Consider the following 21,719-nt stretch of genomic DNA (forward strand, 5'->3'; position numbering starts at 1 on the left):
TGTTTATTGCGTCGTTATTCTTAAGACATAGAACTATCTATTATAAACTAATGCAACGTTAATCTATTATAATATATAAGTTTAACAATTATACAATTATAATCATGGTAAAGGTACTTGAAATTAGATATTCAAAAGTATTTACCTACTAAAGTCATGTTTAATAATATTTGCTATTTTCTAAAGACTTGCCTTAAGATAATATTGTTTAATATATTATGATATAAGTTATCACTGACATATATATATAAATTATATGAGAACAATAAAACTTGAGTTATAATATGTTTTGAAGACATATAAATACTAATAATAATATGTACTAATTAAAAGTTCTCAAATTCTCGATGGATATAATGATATTTCACAATATACCTTCGATTATCGTCGATTTATTAAATTCATATTACTTTGCTCTAGTCCCAATAGTATTTAAACATATTACTATTATTTTTAATTATAATTAGTATACAAATTGTATTGATTGTCATGAGAAATTTCACAATTTGTGAGACATCAGTATCACTGAATCACCAAAAGTAAAAGCAATGCTGATGAAATTGTTTTTTTCATATTGGCCAACTAAGAGCAAATAATCCTTAACATATTTACAATATCATCATTTAGTATGAATTTATAAAACTATCGCCAAAGTTCACATGATTTTGATTTTCATACAAACAATTATTAAAACAATGTTTATGCTAACATTAAGGATTTGAAATTTTTTTTGAATAGTTTAAACTTCAATCACTCGTAAATATGTATGTCCTTACCTTCATGTAAGCTATTTTACATAAATCAAAAATAGTCTAAAATTTTAAATTTTAAAAATAGAAAAAAATCAAAATTATTTTCGGAAATTATATTACACAAAAAAAAACACATTGTAATAATGGAAGCACAATACATACATCACTTCACTTAGTAAATATTTTTAATAATAGCTATACAAAATTAGTTTTGTATTTAGGATAATATCAATATTTAAAATCAAATTTTTATGTCTCAATTAATATATAAAAAAAAAAAATATAGCTTATGAGTTATGATTATCTCTTTTAAGATATTATCTGTTAATAGGGTTTTAATAATTTCCATATGTTACAAATTACTTTATTGTTATAAACTTTAATAATTTGTAACAAAAACAATAATAATATTCCATAACATTATGTAAATTACTAATTGACAATACGAATGTGTTTAGTATCGAAGTTAATTTGTATTTATTAAACAACAATAAATAATAATATTAATTAAATAAATGATGTCCAATGCTTAATAATTAATAAAAAGAGTGAAAAATAAAAGAAAAAAAATGTACAGAGATATTTAAATAATTAAGCTCAATCATATTACACCTTATTCGTTAAATACCTATGTGGCTACTCCAATATATTTTATGATTTTAGATTAAACATTAAACTAATTCATAGTTAATAAGTAATATTATTTGACATTACAAAACGATTATTATACACATTTTTTTATTGAAATTCCATCTGAACCGTTGACTTGTGTTTAAGATGTAGATTCCGTCACTGAATAAGTAGTATTATAATTCTAAAACAATACATAAATACAGTTTGTAACTTCACATTAAAATACATTAAATAGTAAAAATATTATTATAAGTAGTGAACCTCTGTGGCTAATCCATGTAATAAATCAGCAGTATCCGGTCCCGTTTGTTCCACCAACTTGTAAAAAACTCCTTCTTTATTTTGTAATAAATTATATGGATGGTCGAACTCGACCATTGTTCCTTTATCCATAACAAGTACCTTATCCGAATCTATCACAGTGTTCAAACGATGTGCAATTGTTAAGACAGTACATGTTCGAAATTTGTTTCTGATCGTCTTTTGAATCAATGCATCTGTACTAAAATTTTAAATTTAAATTAAATGTTTAATTCGTTGTTCATTAGTAAATTTAAAAAAATGTATATGTATATTAATATTATACTGTGGATCGACATTGGCAGTGGCTTCATCTAGCACAAGAATTTTATTACTTTGAATAATAGCTCGGGCCAGGCATATTAATTGCCTTTGACCAACACTGAAATTAGAACCACCTTCTGACATTTTTGAGTAAAGACCATCAGGTAAATTTTCCACAACATCTTTAAGCTCAACCTAATATACAATTAAAACACATTGAAAAATTGTCACATATTGTGTGTATGTGATTAGAGATTTTGGAACTATTCGATTAAAATAAAATGTTAAATTATATGATTATTACTTCATCTAATGCATTCAAAAGAATATGATCTGAGTATTCATTAAATGGATCTAAATTAGTTCGCAATGTTCCAGAAAACAATACTGGTTCTTGGGGAATGATGGAAATTTTAGATCGCAAGTTGTGTAATCCCAATTCGTGTATTTCTATTCCATCGATAATGATTTTACCTTCATTAAAAGCTAATCTAAATAAGGCTAAAATTAAAGACGACTTTCCTGCTCCAGTTCTACCAACGATTCCTACCTGTAAGTAAAATTATTAAATTTCAATAATTTATTATATAATGTGGTTAATTTATTAACACGATTTACTTTTTGCATTGGTTCAATGTCAACATTGAGATTATTTATTGCATATGATAACGTTGGACCATATCGTAAATGGAAGTTTTTGAATAAAATTCTTCCGTTTGATGGCCATTTTAAAGAAGTCGAGTTATCTAGAAATAAAAATTAATTTGTTGTATTATTATTTATTGAAATATTAATTAAATTTATTTACAAAAACCTTTATGTTAATGATATTTTAGTGTTTTTAGCTATATTGATTGAGTTTAATTTATATATATATATTTAATTTTGTATTATGAAGAAAAACAGTTTTGGGCTTAGTAAATATAATATTTAATTATATTATATTTATCTGTATTAACCAATGCAATTAATACAGCAAACTTACCAGTTGTTGTTGATTCAGTTGAGCATTCTTGTGGAGCATTTGTGTATTCTAGAACTCTTTCAACTGACGTCATGTGATTTTCTAATTCTGCAGTTTGTCGCATACCAAATTGAACCAAGCCAGCTAGTCCACAAGTTTGTGAAATAGCAAGACCAACATTTCCTCCAAATGTTGCTGAGTATACGATTATTAATTGTTATGAATTTGCAAATATATAATTTAAAAAATGTATCATTGTACGCATAATATATTATCTTACTGTTACTGATCACTAAGAAGCTGAATGTAACTATGCTTGTGTATATAAAACAAATTAAATCCAACCAGAAAGCAAATGCTCTGCTTGACGTTATAAATAAATACCACGCCGAAGAATGTAAGTCCTGTAAGTTTTTTACATATTATATTGTATTATCAATTTAATATTTACAGATTATACTTGATGATTATCAAATTCTTTTGACAGTATAGTTTCCGCTTCAAATGCCCTTATTGTTGTTAAACCCTGAATAGTTGCATTTAAATGAGTGAATACAGGACTACGTGCTATTTGTTTTTCATTACGAAAACCACAAAATGAATAAAATATATAGAACTTAAAAATATATTCATAGTTATTTTTACTTTATTATTTCTACTTACTACTTGCTTCTAATCGTTTTACACTTCGTGATAATGATAAATAAAAAACTGTTATTTTGTAAAAAATAGCTGCTAAGATGATAGCTGGAATCATAAGATATATGTTTATAATTCCAACAACGATTAATACTCCCAAAAGGTTCAGTGCATTCTAGTTATAATAATTTATATTAAAATAGATTATTATTCTGTTACGTAGCTATCTATTTTCTATATAAAGTGTACTATTGAATTACGTGTATACAATCCAACAAGGATACAGGTAACATCTCATCAATAGTTCCTATGTCCTTTGAAAAGCGGTTAAGAATAGATCCTAAATAAATAAATAAATAATATTAAACTTAAACAATATAAAATAACTATTTAATATAATTATTACCCGATAAATTTGTATTGAAAAAATATGTTGTGGCTCTGATTAAAGTTTTGAACATATTATTGTGTAAATTTATAGAAGCATTCATACTGATTGATACAAATGTAATTAATCTGATGGTTGTAATAATAATTAATAAAAAAGTAATACAGCCAAAAACATATATACAGGTCTGTCGAGAAATAGTCATCCACCAAATAACATCACTTAATGAATCATGAAATGTTATTGTAGACTCATTGTTTTTATTTTGAAAAACGTGTTCTTCTAAGTTTACCCTGAATTTAAAAAATAAACATTATATTCTTTGACAAGCTCAGAATCTAAACATATATATTACCAATATGTTATCCAGAAATCTCCAGCAGATGTCAATACTTGAGTAATAATACAGATAAAAATAAAAAATAATATTTTGCACTTATTTCCACTGGCCAAAAAATACGATAAATAGACGGCGTATGAAATATTTCCAGAACTTCGGGATTCAATAATACCATTGGGCTCTACTTGATCTTCACTGTGATTATTTTCACCACTTGACGATATAATACTTGCCACAGATGCATGGCGTTTAAAAGTAGACTTTTGTTCGGTGTTTAAAATGCTTTCATCACTAATTATACATTTATCATCTGGTAACTCAGAAGCCTGAATATAATTTGTTAAGTCTATATTAGACGCACAAAGTTCTTCATAAGTACCTTTCGCTAATATTTTCGCCTATAACAAAGGAAACGCTGTTAATTGCATTAGTTATTATGATTAAAATAGTTAGGTATGCTTACATTTTCCATGACTACAATTTGATCCACATCGGTTAAACACTGCATTTGATGAGTGACAAGTATACAAGTTTTTTCCTTGAGGAAACCTATTCAAATTAATTAAATTAAAGTCGGATGATATTTAGTAAATATTTTTTTTGCATAGTTACCTTTAATGCATACTTCAAATAAATGACTTCCAACATTCGGATCAACCGCTGAAAGAGGGTCATCCAACAAATAAATATCCGCTTGTTTGTATAAAGTTCTGTATGAAAAAAATTCCCACCAAACCAAAATAATTAAATATTTTATCTATTGTATTTATGTGCATCATTCTTACCTAGCTAAATTTATTCGTACTCTTTGTCCACCACTTAGAGTAGCCCCTCTTTCTCCCACAATTGTTTTATCGCCGTAAGGAAACTGTTCAAAATCACTTTTCAATTTACATATTTTTATTACCTATTTCAGGACATAATTAGTAAATTAAATTTGATATGTAAAGTGCATAAGTTATTTACAGGTATTAACCTGTTTATAACGATCCTTATTCATTGGTGAATTAAATACAATGTTCTGTTGGACAGATCCGGCAAATATCCACGGTTCTTGGGACGCGTAAGAAATTACACCACGCACGTTTATGACACCTTCAGAAAGTGGTAATTCTCGTAAAATAGCTTGAATTATTGAACTCTATAATAAAACTATTATTGTGGTAACTTCATAAAAATGTTTAAAAAATATTTAAATATTACAAACTTTTCCTGCTCCTACAGCACCAACGATTGCGACCAAACTACCAGGTTTTATGGCCAGAGATATATTTTCTATAGCATTGCTGTTTTGATTATTTATCCACTTAGCAGAAGCTTTCGAAATTTCCACACAAAATTTGTTTAAAAGTTCGATGTTATATTTTATATCAGTATTATTTTTATTTGGGTATATTAATAATTCGTTATGACTATTAACCATTGGTTTATCAGAAATAGATTCTATTGGTAAATAATAATCATCTTTTTCTCCATGTAATAAAAAATCCTATAATTTAAGATAGTATAAGTATTCGTTTTTAAGCTCTTGTTACTAAATAGTAAATTAGGATAATTTATTTTTATCATTTAAATACCTGTATGCGTTTTATTGATACTTTTAGTTCTGAAATTTGTCCCAGACCTTGGCAGAAAAAAAAGGTCATTGTCGGCATCAGTATACTGTAGTATGTGGTTATGACAAAAATCTAAAAGTGTTAAACAAAAAAGTGTTATATAATAATATTATAATAGTATTTTTCACATATTTATTACTTTTTGAACGGTGATATAATTTCCCAATAAAACATATGATAAAATACTAATAAATAATTGGAACCTCGTTTGAATTATTGCTAATGATGTTAAAGTATCTCTGATATATGCTGATAATTTTACATGTTCAATTTCTTTTCTACAATATTATATCAACATTTATATATGTTTATTATATATGTATTTATATTGTTATATATGCTAGTTGTTATAAACTTATAAAAACATACTTTCTTATATATATTACTAATTTTGAAAAACATTTTTCCCATGTGTACATTTTAATTACTTTAATGCCAGAAATGATTTCATTCATTAAACGTATTCTTTCGTCGGTTTTTTTGGCTGTTTTCAATCGAGTTTTTGAAAGTTTTTTACCTAACCATCCTAGAAATGTAACAATCTTGTTTTACGCATCTGTATAAATTTCTTAGTTCAAATAGTTCATATTCCACAAACCTTGAAATGGAATTATTAAAATCATGATAACTATGCACAACAATGAAGAAACGCCTATTTCCTGCCATAAAAAGTATGTGACCACAATTGATTGTAGGGGACCGATCCATAAATAGTGAAGAAATGACGCTGCTCTATCGAACCGATTTACATCATTGGATAACAAGTTTATCACTTGACCAACTGTGGTTTTACCAATAGCAGTGTTACTTAGACGAAGTGACTGTAAAAAAGAATAAAAAAAAATTTTATTAATTATTTAATTTCATATTAATTCTTAAATTATCCATGCTTAATATTATTAATTCGATTTAATTTTAGTTCCAATTATATTTTAAAAAACATGACTAGATTTATTCTATGTACTTATATAATTATAAAATATGAAATTATAATATGATCTTATAAATTATTGATACAAAAAAAATATTAAAAATTATTAGACTTTATAGTAAGTATTAATCCAACAAGAAATATTACAGTTGAATAATATTCTAAGAAATATAAACACAAAATATCTGTATTTGCAACCAGATTTAAATAGATTAGTTGACTACAGTATTTTGTTTAATTTAAAATTGAATAAAACATAGTTTATTTAAGATTATTTGGTATTATAATACTAATTTAATATAATAAATTTAATTTAATTTTACTATAATAATTTGAATTATTGTATTACTTGTATTTAATATAAACATGTATATCGTATACAATCAATATTTTGTACTCAATAATTTATATTTACTTATTTAATTTCTCTATATTTAAAATATTGAATAACATGGATACGTTTAATTAGATGTATTTATTTAATAGCTAATATGTGTACATACTTTTCTAAATATCACCGAACAGCAAGCGATTCGCATCTTCATACCGCAATGTAATATTTCTACTAGTGTTAAATTTTGCAAGACCATTGAAGTAAACATGCTAAACACTAGCCCAAATGCACACATGTAAGCATATCCTAAGTCAGCTTTGTCGGTTTCAACTGGATTGAAATATGCTAATATTCCTCCAATAAATAGTGGTTGAGACATTCTAAATACATACGCGCATAATATTATATAGTTATTTACTACAACTTTTTATTATTTTTACTATAAAATATTCTCAAATAAGTAGAAATATAATTATTATTATTTTCCGATTTATATTATATAACTTATTTTCAATATTTGTATACAAGTGGACAATTTTGAGTTCTTTTATTATTTTGTAAATATATTTAATCTTTATAGATTATTTGTTTCTACATATTATTTTAAATAAATATAAATTAACGAATAATGAATAACTATAATAATACTATATTATACATTTTAGTATTATGTTTATAAATATTTTTACATATTTTATTATTTTAAAACATTGAATTAGTGTTATTAAATTATAAAAATTGAATTATTATTGGTTACTAATTAATTATTATTTTAGTACTGGTACCTTTAATATTGTATTGAATAAGTAAAAATTGATATAGATATTATAGTAAAAATATTATTTAATTTTCATTGTGAATATAAACAAAAATACAAAAATTGCCTCATAAAGATTTTTATTACACTAAAATACTATTGTGTTAGTATTAATATGTATTTAAATCATTTAAAAATTGCATTTAAAAAAAATACATCAATTTTTGTTAATCAAACGTGATTCTTTATATTATTTTTATAAAATTAACGTGTACCAAGTTATTGATAACAATTAAAATACCGTTAATTAATGTTATCATGTAATTCTTACTTCAATATAATTTTATCAACGGACAGTAAAAACCCATAAAACATATACTCAGTAGCAGACATTCGAATCAAAGCTCTCGTCAAGCTAGGTTTTCGTTTCAGTTTAAATGCACTTGCCAGTTCTAATTTCCATTTTCTAAGGGTGAAAATATAATATGATAAATTATAAATAATAATAAATGTATAGAATGTATTTTTTATTTATTGAATTACTTTTCTAATTCGTTTCCTAATAATGATGAATTGTGATCGTTCAATGTTGTATACAAATCATTTTCTTCTAAATCTCTTTTTCGCCCTGTTTTGAATAGATTTAACATCCAGCTATATGAAAATAGATTTAAAATGTATTAAATAATGGAAAACGAGTATTAGTGCATTTTTAAAATTTAAATACTTATACTTATTTCCAAAAAAAAACATAAATAAATAAATACAAATATAAATCTTATTTTATATCCTATAAAATTCACTAATGTTAAATTAAGCATAAACATATATATTATATATGAATGGATTTGAATAACGTGTTAAATATTATACTTTTATTTTAATCTTTTACAAGGTAATTGATGCTACTAAGCAGATAAAACAAATTAAATAATATATGTCTTAGTACTAATTATTATGGGTTATTATAGTCTATTTTATTTCTATATATTACGTCAGCATATGACACTAGGAAACGAAGCGAGTGTAATCTAGTTCAAAATAAAATTGAATTGGAAATATAAACAATTCTACTCTACTTATTGACATAAGCGATTGAAAGATGTCTATGTTTTTATTTATGCTATTGGTAAAAACAATAATTAAAATAAAAAAACAAATAATAATAATATTAATAAATAATATTTGTATCATACAATTTAGTATTTATATAAATTGTAGTGGTATTATCATCAGGATAGACAACTTTGTTTATACATCGTTACGATAATAACTATAGTTGATGATAATATGTACCTACCTACTTAAATTAATACCGTATTAAATATTTGCATAATATGATAATATATTCGTTCTAGAGTCTTGAAATATTTTATTTTAAGTGTTATATGTTAGTAGAATGCCAAAAGTTGTCTTTAATATTTCAATATCGATCGAGAGTTTATTGAAATAGTATTATATTTCCTATAATATCTAAATGTAAAACAGATATACTTTGAATGTATCTATTTACCTGTATGAAATAATTTCAAAAATATTAGCACTGTTTCTTGGATGCTGTGGTCGCTCTACTTTTTTATCAGCATCTGTTATTAACCTTAAAAATATTAATCATTTTATAAACAAAATATAAATATGATAATTCAAAAACCTTACCTATACATGATGTATTCCGTAAAATCAACTATATTTTGAAATAGCTGTTTAGGTATTATTATTTTGAAGTTTTTTTTTCACCGATTAAAACAAATATAAAATCATACAAAAATTAAATGGTTAGCTGAAAAAAGATTAGAAATTAATTAATTTAAATTACAGTATGTCAATTATACATAATTAATTAATTAAATTCGTCATAGTCTATATCACATTTTTACATTATACGTCATTAATTAATATTTTGCTTATTTATTAGGTAACACAATTTTATTTTATACATCCATGTCTGTTATCTGTATTCAGCATTGGTACACTAATTACTGTACTGATCTAGTGTATTCAACGTAAAACAAATCGAAGATTTATTTTCTTATCTTTTACATTTTTTTTTTTATTATTATTATTATACTACAAGGTATTATTCAGTAACGTATTATACTTTTATTTTATAATAAAATGTTCTATGCTATTGTATATTATTTTTTGGTACTGAAAAAATTTACCTATACAATTATATGTGCTTATAATTATTATGCTTTATTGGAGTATTAATATTTTACATTTAAGTTTCAACAATAGTTGGAGTCATATTTATTCTCTCGTTTTAAATGTAATTGTTTTAAATTTCATTAACCGTATATTCGACTAAGAAAACAATAAATTACCATTTGCAATATTTGTTTCCCAATATTATGTATGCTTTAAAAATATATTATTCATCAATGTCAGACCATCCGTTGAAATAAGTTTTATTATTTGTTTTTTTTTCTATTGTTGAAACCATGTGAGCAATCTTGTAATTGACTCATTTAAAATATTTATTTGATCAACCGTTTTTCGGTTATTCATATTGAACTCTACCCGTTTTACGAATTCCAACTATTATTATAATTTTTTTGTATAATTAAAATTTATCTCGTTAATTCGTTACAATAAGTAAAAAGTTGATGAGCTGTATTAACGTTAGTTGTAGAGATTGTTTAGACAATTTTGTTTTTAGACCTTAGTACAAAAGATTTATTTACTTACCTCTCAAACACGTTTTCGTCTGAAAAAAATCCTTATGTATCCCTGTAATTCTTGGCTTTTAGCTTAATGTTCGTGATTATATAGATTGTTTTGGCTATTTTAAGTTACAAAGTTTTCCGTATAATATTGTTGAGCATTGGGCTGGCGTATGTTACAGTACTGTCAGAGGAGTGATAGCACAACGTAAGAGATGACGAAACTGTTATAATAATGCATGAAAGCGATTATTATTATACAATACAATTAATGTTATTGATGCAAGTAATTGTGTGGAGTGTGTGCGTTGGACTCTTTTGTTATTATTTTTTTTTTCGGTGAATTTATTTGAAAATATTTTATTTGATATTTATAATATCACATTGGTTATGTATCTATATGATTTTTCATTTATTATCAAGGAAAAAATAGAAGTTGTTGGAGGAGAACCAAAAGAATATTTAGCATTTACATAATATTATGACTTAAGATTGAACAATTAAAGTAATTATTTTTAAATAACTATGATAATTTGTAGTAGTGAGTCACTAAAATGGTGTGATGGTTAAAGTGCCAAAGAAAAATGTTTAAACTATTTTATATATGCATTTTAAATTAGAATTTTGACGAGATTCGTTAAAATTGCAGAAAATTATAAACTATTTTGTAGTTAAACATTTATGAAAACATTTTTTTTTTTGTACCAAAGTTTTAAAAATTCAATACATGGTTCTTCATAATTAGTTTTTAATTTTATACTGATTCCTTGAAATATAAAAATGTGTAAAGACAATTATTTTTTATAGACATCTTAAGTTCCTATTTGGATGAAATTACTTATTTAAACAATAAATAATTATTTTAATTATTTTATTGTAATTTAAAAATATTCTTCGTCGAAACTTAAACTTTAATGTATTTTATATTAAATTATGAATTTTATTAAATGCAATAATATTTTTAATTGATTTTAAAACATTACCTGTTTATAGGTACTATGAAATTATTATTACTCGTTTACGGTATTACATTTTGAGTTATATAAGTAGATATACTATGATATATATATATATATATATTATTATTATAATTAAATACTAATTCATTTTTGGAAAAAATATATCAATAAATCAACCTACTTTAATATTAAAATAAAATAAAATAAATGTAATACTTAATAGGTATATAAAAAACAAACATATAACTTGGTGATCAAGACTGATATATCATTAAATTCAAATTTAACTCACCTATAGTAGTTACCCACTCAATACATAATGTACAGCAGACCGGTACCCACATACCTATCTTTTTTTTAAATTTTTAATATATTTTAATTTATTACAAAACTTCATATATATTATATCAACAAACACAACATAGGTATATTGTATTATTATAAATTATAGTATGATTTCAATATAGTATGATTGTACATCATTATTAGTAGCAAACAAATATAAGTATATACAATCAAAAAATATTAAGTACATTTCATAAATGTATCAGCAGTAATTAAAAAAAAGGAAACATTATTCAATATTCTACAATTTATTATAGATGGATTTATTTTGTATTTTATAACATCGGTTTAATGGCATTATCTTAAATGACACACATCATTTCCAATCGTATTATCTTCAATATGAAGTACAAACAATAACTTAATATTTATACTTATAGAGTTTTTCTGCGAGATTTGATCTATATTCTTGATGAATTATTTTCATTAAGGTTCAATAATTAAATTTATCATTTATAGCTCTACAAAAGTCAATCAATAAATTGGCATAACATTGTATCATAAGTGTAAGAATATTACTATAAATAGAAGTTACGAACTTACCTCTGCGGCTAATCTATGCAATAAATTAGCAGTATCCGGTCCCGTTTGTTCCACCATTTTGTAAAAAACTCCTTCTTTATTTTGTAATAAATTATGCGGATGGTCAAATTCGGCCACTGTTCCTGCATCCATAACAAGCACCTTGTCCGAATCAATAACAGTGTTTAACCGATGTGCAATTGTTAAGACAGTACATGTTCGAAATTTGTTTCTGATTGTCTTTTGAATCAATGCATCTGTTCTAAAAATTTAAACCAAAATGTAAATTAACATTAATTTGTGAATTTGAGCTATTCATTTGTTGTTCAATAATCATAGAATATATTATTAAGTTTAATACTGTTGATCGACGTTAGCAGTGGCTTCATCTAGTACAAGAATTTTTGTATTTCGAACAATAGCTCTCGCAAGACATATTAATTGTCTTTGACCAACACTGAAATTGGAACCATCTTCCGACATTTTTGAATGAAGACCATCAGGTAAATTTTCAATAAAATATTTAAGCTCGACCTAATTTAAAATTTAAATTTAATGAAAACAGTTTTTATGAAATTAGAGATATTCATATTTTAAATAAAATATTTAAAAACAAAAATAATTACTTCATCTAGTGCGTCCCAAAGAATATGATCTGAGTGTTCTTCTAAAGGATCCAAATTTTTTCGAATTGTACCCGAGAACAATACTGGTTGTTGAGGGATGACGGTGAGCTTAGAACGTAATTCATACAGATCAATTTCATGAATTTCTATACCATCAATGACGATATTACCTTCATGAAAAGCTAATCTAAATAGGGACCCAACTAAAGACGATTTTCCGGCACCAGTTCTTCCAACGATTCCTATCTAATTAGAAAATACCAACATTTAAAATCTTTATAAATTGTATTTACAGTTTTAATTAAATATATACTTTTTGCATTGATTCTATGTTTAAATTGAGGTTATTTATAACGCATGATGAATTCGGTTCATATCGTAATTTAAAGTTTATGAATGTTATTTGTCCGTTTGAAGGCCATTTCAATGGTGGTTTTTTATCTAATTAAATGATTAAAAAAAAATCGGCTAAGTACTGATATTTATTATAAATTTTATTTGTTCATAATATACTCTTATTTAATAAAATTATCTATTATAATTTACCTGCACATAGTTCAATAGAACTTTCTTGTGGTATATTTGTGTATTCTAGTACCCTTTCAACTGACGTCATGTTATTTTCTAGTTCAGAAATTTGTCTCATCACCCATTGCATAGCACCAGCTAGTCCATAAGATTGTGTAATAGCAAGACCGACCTTTCCTCCATATATACCTGTGTACAATTGGTTTGGTTAAATTTTATTAAATAATAATAATAAAAAAAAAATGTTTATTATAATTTAAACAACATTTAAACTTACTATTGCTTACTATTAAGAAACTTAACGTGACTATGCATGTATAGATAAAGCAAATAAAATCTAACCAAAGTCCAAATGATCTACTCGATGTTAAAAATAAATACCACGCTGAAGAATGTAAGTCCTGTGAAATCGCAATACTATGAATACATACGAATTAATATTGATTTGTATAACTAACCTGATGAGCATCATATTCTTTTGATAAAATATTTTCAGCTTTGAATGCTCTAATAGTTGTTAAACCTTGAATACTTGCATTCAAATGAGTAAAGATAGGACTACGAGCTATAATATTTCAATTATAATTATTTGAATATATTAATATTGTATTAATACAAACGTATATAATATTATATTACCTACTATAAGTTCATAATTTAGATTACTTACTTATTCCTTCCAACCGTTTTACGCTTCGAGATAATGATAAATAAAAAACTGTCATATTGTAAAAGGCAAACGCAATGATAACGGTAGGTACTATTAGGTAACTGTTAATATATACAACGATGATCACAGCTGCTACTAAACCCAATATAATCTATTTTAAAAATATATTATAAATAAATATTCATCAAAATATATTTAAAAAAAAAATTATATTACATTAACACAAGACATTATGGTGTCTGGCAAAATCTCATCTATGGCACCCATGTCCTTAGAAAAACGATTAATAATAGAGCCTAAATGAGTGAAAAAAAATAACTAGTTAATAAAAATAGTAAATACTACTTAATTAAAATAATCCTGACCTGACAAATTTGTATTGAAAAAATTAATTTTAGCTCTGATCAAAGCGTTGAACATATTATTGTGTAAATTTGTAGAGGCTCTCATACACACCGATACAGTAACAAATGACTTAAACATGTCCGTTATTGTTATAAAGACAGTAAGAGCAGCAAAAATATAAATACATGTTTCTCGATTGATTGACCACCAAAAAATTGTGTTAACTGAGTTTTTAATGGTTGACGTAGACAAACTTATATTCTGAAATAATGATTCCTCTAGTTTTACCCTAAATCAGATATTTAATAATATATAATATGAGTTTAACAATAACATTGCCATGCCTTTAATATATATATATAAATTAAAAATACCAATACGTAATCCATATATCTCCACAAGATATTGTTAGTTGAGACAAAAAACATGTAAATATCAAACATAATACTATGCTTTTCTTTCTTTCACTTAAAAAATATGCCAAATATGTGTCCCAAGAAATATTTCCTGAAGATCGCATTTCAACTTTTTTCACTTGTTCTTCGTGATTTGTGTTTTCTTTACTATCACACAATAACGATACATCACTCGTTACAGATGTTTTCCGATATAATATAGACTTTTTGTCAGCACTATAATCACAATCATTATCAATAGGTATATTTTGATTATCGGACATGACTTCTGGAGATTGAAGATATTTTAGAAAGCTCAAATCAGATGCTTGAATTTCTTCATAAGTACGCTCCATTGTTATATTTTCCTACAAAAAAAAAAATCAAAATTTTCAATTTGAACATTTTCACAGTGATTTCATTTAACGTAACATAACATATTGTTTACATTATCTATGTGAATAATTTTATCGACCTTAGCCAAGTACTGTATTTGGTGTGTGATTAAAATACAAGTTTTTTCTTTGAGGAAACCTATAAAATAACAATGTCAGTACACAAATCTTGTATTAAAAGTCTCAAAATAATTTTCCGGAATAACCTTTAATGCATTTTTCAAACAAATGACTGCTAACGTGTGGATCTACAGCTGAAAAAGGATCGTCCAATAAATAAATATTTGCTCTTTTATAGATAGCTCTGAAAAAATTATAATAATTACGTATTTCATGAATTATTATAATATTTATAATGCATTTTACCTAGCTAAATTTATTCTTGATTTTTGTCCACCACTTAGAGTAACTCCTCTTTCTCCTACAATTGTTTTATCACCGTATGGAAACTGTTGAAAATCATTTTTCAATGCACATACTTGTATTACCTATTTTACAACCGATAAGAAATTTAAAGTTCTACAATTTCAAGGTAATCATATTTTAAATTTAAATACTTTACTTGTTTATAACGATCCTCATCTATTGGCGAATTGAATATAATATTCTGTTTTATAGAATTAGAAAATATCCACGGGTCTTGCGATGCATAAGAAATAACACCATGTACGTCTAAGAAGCCTTCAGAAAGTGGTAATTCTCGTAGAATAGCTTGCATTAACGAACTCTGTAATACACTTATTTAAATTAATGACTTATTAAAATAAGTTTATAATTATTTATGGCATACTTTTCCAACTCCCACAGCACCAATAATTGCAATCAATTGACCCGATGACACAGAAATATTAATGCTTTCTAGAGTGTAACTAGTTTGAACATCTGTCCATTTAGCAGTTGCTTTTGAAAATACTACACTATGAATATTTTGAAGTTCAGTGTTCTTTTTTAAACTACCATCATCATTTTCAATATACTTTGTTAAATTGTTTTTATTTATTGATTCGGAAGATTTTAATTTGTTTGGTAATTGATTATCCTTTTCTTCGAGTAATAAAAAATCCTAAAATGAATGGTTTTATTCTTGAATAATGATATAAAAATTTAATTTATTAAATAATAAACTTATAACTATATTACTAATAACAAGTACCTGTATGCGTTTGATTGAAACTTGCAATTCATATATTTCCGATATACATTGACAAAAAAAATGCAGACAGGGGTTTAATACATTAAACAAAGTATATATGACAAAAACCTATTATAGTAATAACCAGTAAATATGATATTGTAATATAATTGCAATAATAATTTTATTTGTCTGTTACTTTTTGGACTGATATATAATTTCCTAGTAATACGTATGATAAAATACATATAAATAGTTGAAACTTTGATTGAGTTAATGCTAACACAATCATTGCATTTTTGATATACAGCGATATTCGTATATGTCGAATTTCCATTCTAAAATTATATAATTATTTGTATTTATCGCTTGATAACATTTTAAATGATAGGTAGGTACTTTCTTATAAAATCAATTAGTTTTCCAAAAGGCGTTTCCCAAGTGAACATCTTGATTACTTTTATACCAGAAATTATTTCATTTATTAAACGTATTCTTTTGTCAGTCATTTCAGCTGTCTTCATTCGACACTGCTTAAGTTTCTTTCCTAACCTTGCTGTAATTAAAACAATATTATTTAACCAAATTATTTTTTTAATCCAATTATCCACAAACCTTGTATCGAAACCACTAAACATAGTACAACTATGGTTAATAATGAAGATACGCCAATTTCCTGCCACAAGAAATAAGTGACTATAATTGTTTGCAATGGACCAATCCATATGTAGTGAAGAAATGTAGCCGATTTATCAAATCGACTTACATCATTTGATAACAAATTAATCACTTGGCCGTTCGTGGTATCACCAATAGCTCTCTGACTAAGGCGTAATGACTGTAGGGGTACAAATACATTTTTATTATACCTATTTTATAAGCATTTTTGAAATGTCTTTTATTATTAAAATTAAATGAATTTGTAGAGGGACATATAATTGTATTAATATTTTTGCTAGTAGTAATATTGTAATATCAAAATACATAATTTATTTTTAAATATTTGATAAATATTTTAAATAATGCGATTAAACATTAAATAATTGAAATAATCTTATTATTGTTATATTTCAATACTTGGTTCTTTAATACGTTCAACGGCACCGTTAATTATACATGCGCGTGGCAGAATATTATACCTTTCTATAAATAATTGAACAGCAAGCAACTCGAACTTTCATTGCAGTGTGTAAGATTTCAATTTGTGCTGAATGATATAAAATTATTGAAGTTAGCATGCTAAACATGAAACCAAATGCACAAATTAATGCATACTCTAAGTTCGTTTTATTAGGACCATCTGGGTTGAAGTATGATAGTATTCCACCAATAAATAAAGGTTGAGATGTTCTACAAGTAACAAAATTTATAAAATAATATAATAAAAATGTCATAGTTATTGAATCGCTTTAAATCCTAAAAATAATGGATTTCAAATGGATGTCAATAATTGAAACCGTTTATTTCATTCTTACTTCAAAATAATTTTATCAATGGAGAGTATAAATCCATAAATCATAAACTTATATCCAAATATTCGAATCAAAGTTCTCAATAAGCTAGGCTCACGATTTGTCTTATGTGCATTCACAATTTCCAATCTCCATTGTCTTCATTAAAAATAAAGTAACATTTAATACAAATATTAATAAATACACACATGAAAATTATTGATTTAAGATTTAACTTTTCTAATTTGTTTCCCAATACTGACGAACTATGATCGCTTAATGTTGTATATAAATCATCTTCTTCTAAGTCCCTTTTTTGTCCTAGTTTATATATGTCCATCATCCAGCTATACAATAAAAAATAATAATTATAATATGAATATTTAAGAAAATAGAAACATTTTGTCCATTGAATATGATTTTCAACAATGATTGAAAACATTTAATTTTAAAAAAGTGTACACATTATGCATATGCAATATGCATGTATTTAATTGCTCATAAGTATTCTGTATAGTGCACGTTTTTAAAATTAAATCTAAACTAGATAACTTGCATTTTAAATATTTTAATGGTTTTTTTATATTTTATCTGTTTTTAAAATGTATTAACCATGAATAATTTGTTAAAGGTTAAGTATAATGACAAATTGTATTCAGCATTTAAAAAGATACTAAAAAAAAAAATCTGTAATAATATGCTTAAGCTTATATTTAAGTAAAAATATAGAATAATTATCTCAGAACTATGCCATATCTGATATGTATAATAACGAAATATAATATATATATACACACACATACAGCCCATACACACATAATATACGAACAAACGCACCAATGCTCTACTGGCCATGTTTATGTTACATCATCATACATAAACTTACGAGTGCATTGTTTTTCTTTGACGTTTTGTTCAGCTGATACTTATGAAAAGGAGAAAGCATAACATTAAAATAACCCTTCATAAGGGTTAAACAATAATAACTCTAAACCAATTTCTCTTAATTCAATTTTCAAGACAAATTGTTCATGTCAGTATGCACTACGGTATATTTTTATATGTAAATGAGTACTTGCCCGACGTACGTTATGAATATATAACCTTTTATATTGTTATATTTATCGTTATTCGAATATTTGGGTATGGTTATACAATTATCGATCTGCACTATTAACTATTGATCAGACTCACTTGTTGATTTTTTTCCTCGAAAAACCTACTTTTATTTATATATATATTTTTTTTTATTATTATTCATTTGTCAACCTGTGAGGTAGTGCGCTAGAGTTGAGTGTATTTTTTTATTATAAAGTGCGTTTATAATTAAGCCTTTAAACAGTTTAAACACAATATAAGTCAAGTGTCCACTTCAGTTATTAGAAAAATTTAACCAACTATATATTCGAATCATCATTAGACCTCCAGAAATATTATATAATATTAAATCTCATAACATACTTAAACACACATACACGTGTTCCATCTATCTTAATATTATCCACAACAATATAATGATATGTGAAATAGAGCACACCTAAATATTTTATTTACTTTCTAGTAGACTTCGTACGTCAATACATAAATGTGCAAGTTAAATAAATCAAGTTATGCTAAATCCATTGTAGTGAACCGTTCATCGAACTCAACCTGGTACGAAAAGTTGACAATAAAAATTTCAACAGGTTAAAATTCCAATAATCGAAATATCGACCACCGTTTTAATTTTTATTATCCAAATTATTGTGGTTATTTATTTTTTATCCATAAAAAAAAAAATAAAAATAAAAATTACCTGTTGAAAAAATAATATAAATTCACAATTTTGTTTTCAAATAGCAAAAAATACACGTTTTTAATTCAACAATAATTAATTTATAAGTATTAAATTAAGTTATTAAGTTATTAAATTATAACTTTATAATAATTTTTATTGTATCACGATGTTTAAAAGAAAAAAATGATCTATGTTTTTATAAAAATGTACATGTCATACACGCAGAATGTTTGTAAAACCTACTTGCATACACCACCCTTTAATACAATGAACTGTGTTGCGTACAAATATGAATATATTTTTATTAATTCGATTTAATTTACCTAAATGAAATAATTTCAAATATGTTTGCATTTTTCCTTGGATTTTGAGGCCGTTTGACTTTATTATCTGTATCTGGTATTACTCTAAAAATTTTAATTTTAATAATAGCAATTACATTAAAAATTTACCTAAGTAAATAATAATAAAAATTTGATAACTGACCTGTACATTATGTAAAGTAGATAATAATTATTAATAGTCAAAAAGAAATAGTTTTATATTATTATTTGGATTTGTATCTTGCTTGGTAATTTAGGTACATGAAAAAAAAAATAATAATAATATTAGTTTACACCTAAATTTATTACGTAAATAAGTAATTAAATATTTTTTTTTCAAAATATTAACCTTATTTTAATGTAATTTATGATTAAATTTATCCCAGCATATTATATACAAAACAATTTATTAAATACTAATTCAATTCACTTACTGTCTACAGTATATTGTTTAATTCAATATGACTTGCATCCAAGTTTTTTGAATTTACCATTTATAGTTTATGGCATTTCTTGATTACGTTTTTAGAATTTATTCTGTATTATATTATCGGTTTTGATTTAAAAAAAATATGTTACATTGTTGATAGAATAGTCACTTATAAGATACTGTTTTAAAACATGAATATTGAGATTGTGTTAATATTAATTTATATATTTTTTTTTTTTTTAACCAATTTACACAATGCACTTTAAATTGTATTTTAATATTTTTAGTCATCTTTTTAGAATTGACAATGTACTCAGATAAAACAGTTTGAAGTACAAACTCTTCAATATTAAATTAATGTTTCGGGAAATTAGAAATATTTATTACTTAACGATTGCAATAATATGTGATGTTATCTTTATAAGTAAATAAAGATTAACAAACAATTTTTTGATTATTTTAGTATTACACACATGTGTTGAGCTCGAAGGTAAGTTCGAATAGGTATTATAGGTACTTGAGTTTATATTGATATTTATGCTATATTACCTACCTATAAATATTAATCCTTTAAATTACCTATCTACAGAGTTACATTAAAATGTTTTAACTTTTATAATAAAGATGTATTTAAAGATGAGTTAAGATATTTTTACCATAAACCAAAAATTATTATATCGAAAATACTGAGTAATGTATGTGTATAAAGAGAATTATTGTTTTTGAAGTTTTCGGACACAACTCAAAAGTAAGTACGTCGGAATTCGATAAAATATGTTATACGTTCTACGTTAAAAGAAACTGTTAAAATGTTTAGTTCATAAAGAAAATTAATAAAATACTCAATATTCATACTTAATATTATTTTGAAATTTAATATAAAATACAAGTTCTATTCTTTGTAATTTAAAAATATTGAAAAAATAGGCACGGTTTTGAAGCTAAAAATGTATAACCTTTTCAATTGTTCTAGTTAAGAATCAAAAATGTTCACACAATTTATTAAAAATAGTTCATACCAAAATATAAAAATCTAAATATATATGAGCACAATTTTTTTTTAAAAAGACGAATAGTCATGTTACTAGTTTAATTGTATTTCCAAAGTATTATTCGTTAGGACGCCGTATACGTTTTTTATTATATTTTACAATACTCCGTGACATTTTCAAAATATTTATATTAATTTTAAGCTATTTCGTATTTTTACCATGCATCTATTCACACCGTTATACGATCA

The 21,719-nt window shown here is 24.7% G+C and overlaps 2 protein-coding genes across 4 annotated transcripts; both read right to left on the reverse strand.

The window, feature by feature from the left end:
* Positions 1–850: 850 nt before the first annotated feature.
* On the reverse strand, positions 851–10,818 carry LOC132928497 (ATP-binding cassette sub-family C member 4-like). Its single transcript, XM_060993209.1, has 27 exons — positions 10,607–10,818; positions 9,575–9,698; positions 9,432–9,515; positions 8,462–8,572; positions 8,250–8,384; positions 7,331–7,541; positions 6,495–6,717; positions 6,266–6,422; positions 6,036–6,174; positions 5,858–5,968; positions 5,488–5,769; positions 5,257–5,421; positions 5,066–5,187; positions 4,893–4,990; positions 4,744–4,829; positions 4,296–4,678; positions 3,959–4,233; positions 3,813–3,892; positions 3,577–3,727; positions 3,374–3,480; positions 3,194–3,317; positions 2,935–3,108; positions 2,568–2,695; positions 2,254–2,499; positions 1,972–2,144; positions 1,647–1,887; positions 851–1,566 (listed from the first exon to the last, which is right to left on the reverse strand). Exons 2-27 carry the CDS (start codon positions 9,580–9,582, stop codon positions 1,525–1,527), a joined length of 4,056 nt encoding a protein of 1,351 aa, XP_060849192.1. The 5' UTR covers positions 9,583–9,698; positions 10,607–10,818; the 3' UTR covers positions 851–1,524.
* A 1,294-nt stretch (positions 10,819–12,112) lies between these two features.
* Positions 12,113–20,722, reverse strand: LOC132930071 (ATP-binding cassette sub-family C member 4-like). Of its 3 annotated transcripts, none has more exons than XM_060995734.1 (27): positions 20,484–20,722; positions 20,213–20,289; positions 20,050–20,133; positions 18,186–18,296; positions 17,974–18,108; positions 17,638–17,848; positions 17,114–17,336; positions 16,898–17,054; positions 16,698–16,836; positions 16,520–16,627; positions 16,157–16,429; positions 15,929–16,093; positions 15,733–15,854; positions 15,573–15,670; positions 15,420–15,505; positions 14,951–15,339; positions 14,597–14,865; positions 14,448–14,527; positions 14,232–14,382; positions 14,020–14,126; positions 13,839–13,962; positions 13,580–13,750; positions 13,347–13,474; positions 13,034–13,279; positions 12,769–12,941; positions 12,429–12,669; positions 12,113–12,346 (listed from the first exon to the last, which is right to left on the reverse strand). In XM_060995734.1, exons 2-27 carry the CDS (start codon positions 20,218–20,220, stop codon positions 12,335–12,337), a joined length of 4,011 nt encoding a protein of 1,336 aa, XP_060851717.1. In that variant the 5' UTR covers positions 20,221–20,289; positions 20,484–20,722; the 3' UTR covers positions 12,113–12,334. The 3 variants fall into 3 exon arrangements, with proteins under 3 accessions (XP_060851717.1, XP_060851716.1, XP_060851718.1); XM_060995733.1 differs by having other exon boundaries at positions 20,213–20,293; positions 20,484–20,721; XM_060995735.1 differs by lacking the exons at positions 20,050–20,133; positions 20,213–20,289 and having other exon boundaries at positions 20,484–20,721.
* Positions 20,723–21,719: the final 997 nt, after the last annotated feature.

The sequence above is a fragment of the Rhopalosiphum padi genome, chromosome 4 (assembly GCF_020882245.1).
Source record: "Rhopalosiphum padi isolate XX-2018 chromosome 4, ASM2088224v1, whole genome shotgun sequence".
NCBI lineage: Eukaryota > Metazoa > Arthropoda > Insecta > Hemiptera > Aphididae > Rhopalosiphum > Rhopalosiphum padi.

Bases quoted from the DNA above. Each gene is read 5' to 3' on its own strand.
- LOC132930071 (XM_060995734.1), bottom strand. The intron at 17,849-17,973 runs GTAAGAATGAAA...TGTTACTTGTAG, and splicing joins ATTGATAAAATTATTTTGAA to AACATCTCAACCTTTATTTA. The intron at 15,340-15,419 runs GTAAACAATATG...TTTTTTTTGTAG, and splicing joins AAATTATTCACATAGATAAT to GAAAATATAACAATGGAGCG.
- LOC132928497 (XM_060993209.1), bottom strand. The intron at 8,573-9,431 runs GTAAATAGATAC...ATTTTCATATAG, and splicing joins TTTGAAATTATTTCATACAG to CTGGATGTTAAATCTATTCA. The intron at 5,770-5,857 runs GTATTTAAATGA...CTTAAATTATAG, and splicing joins TATCAATAAAACGCATACAG to GATTTTTTATTACATGGAGA.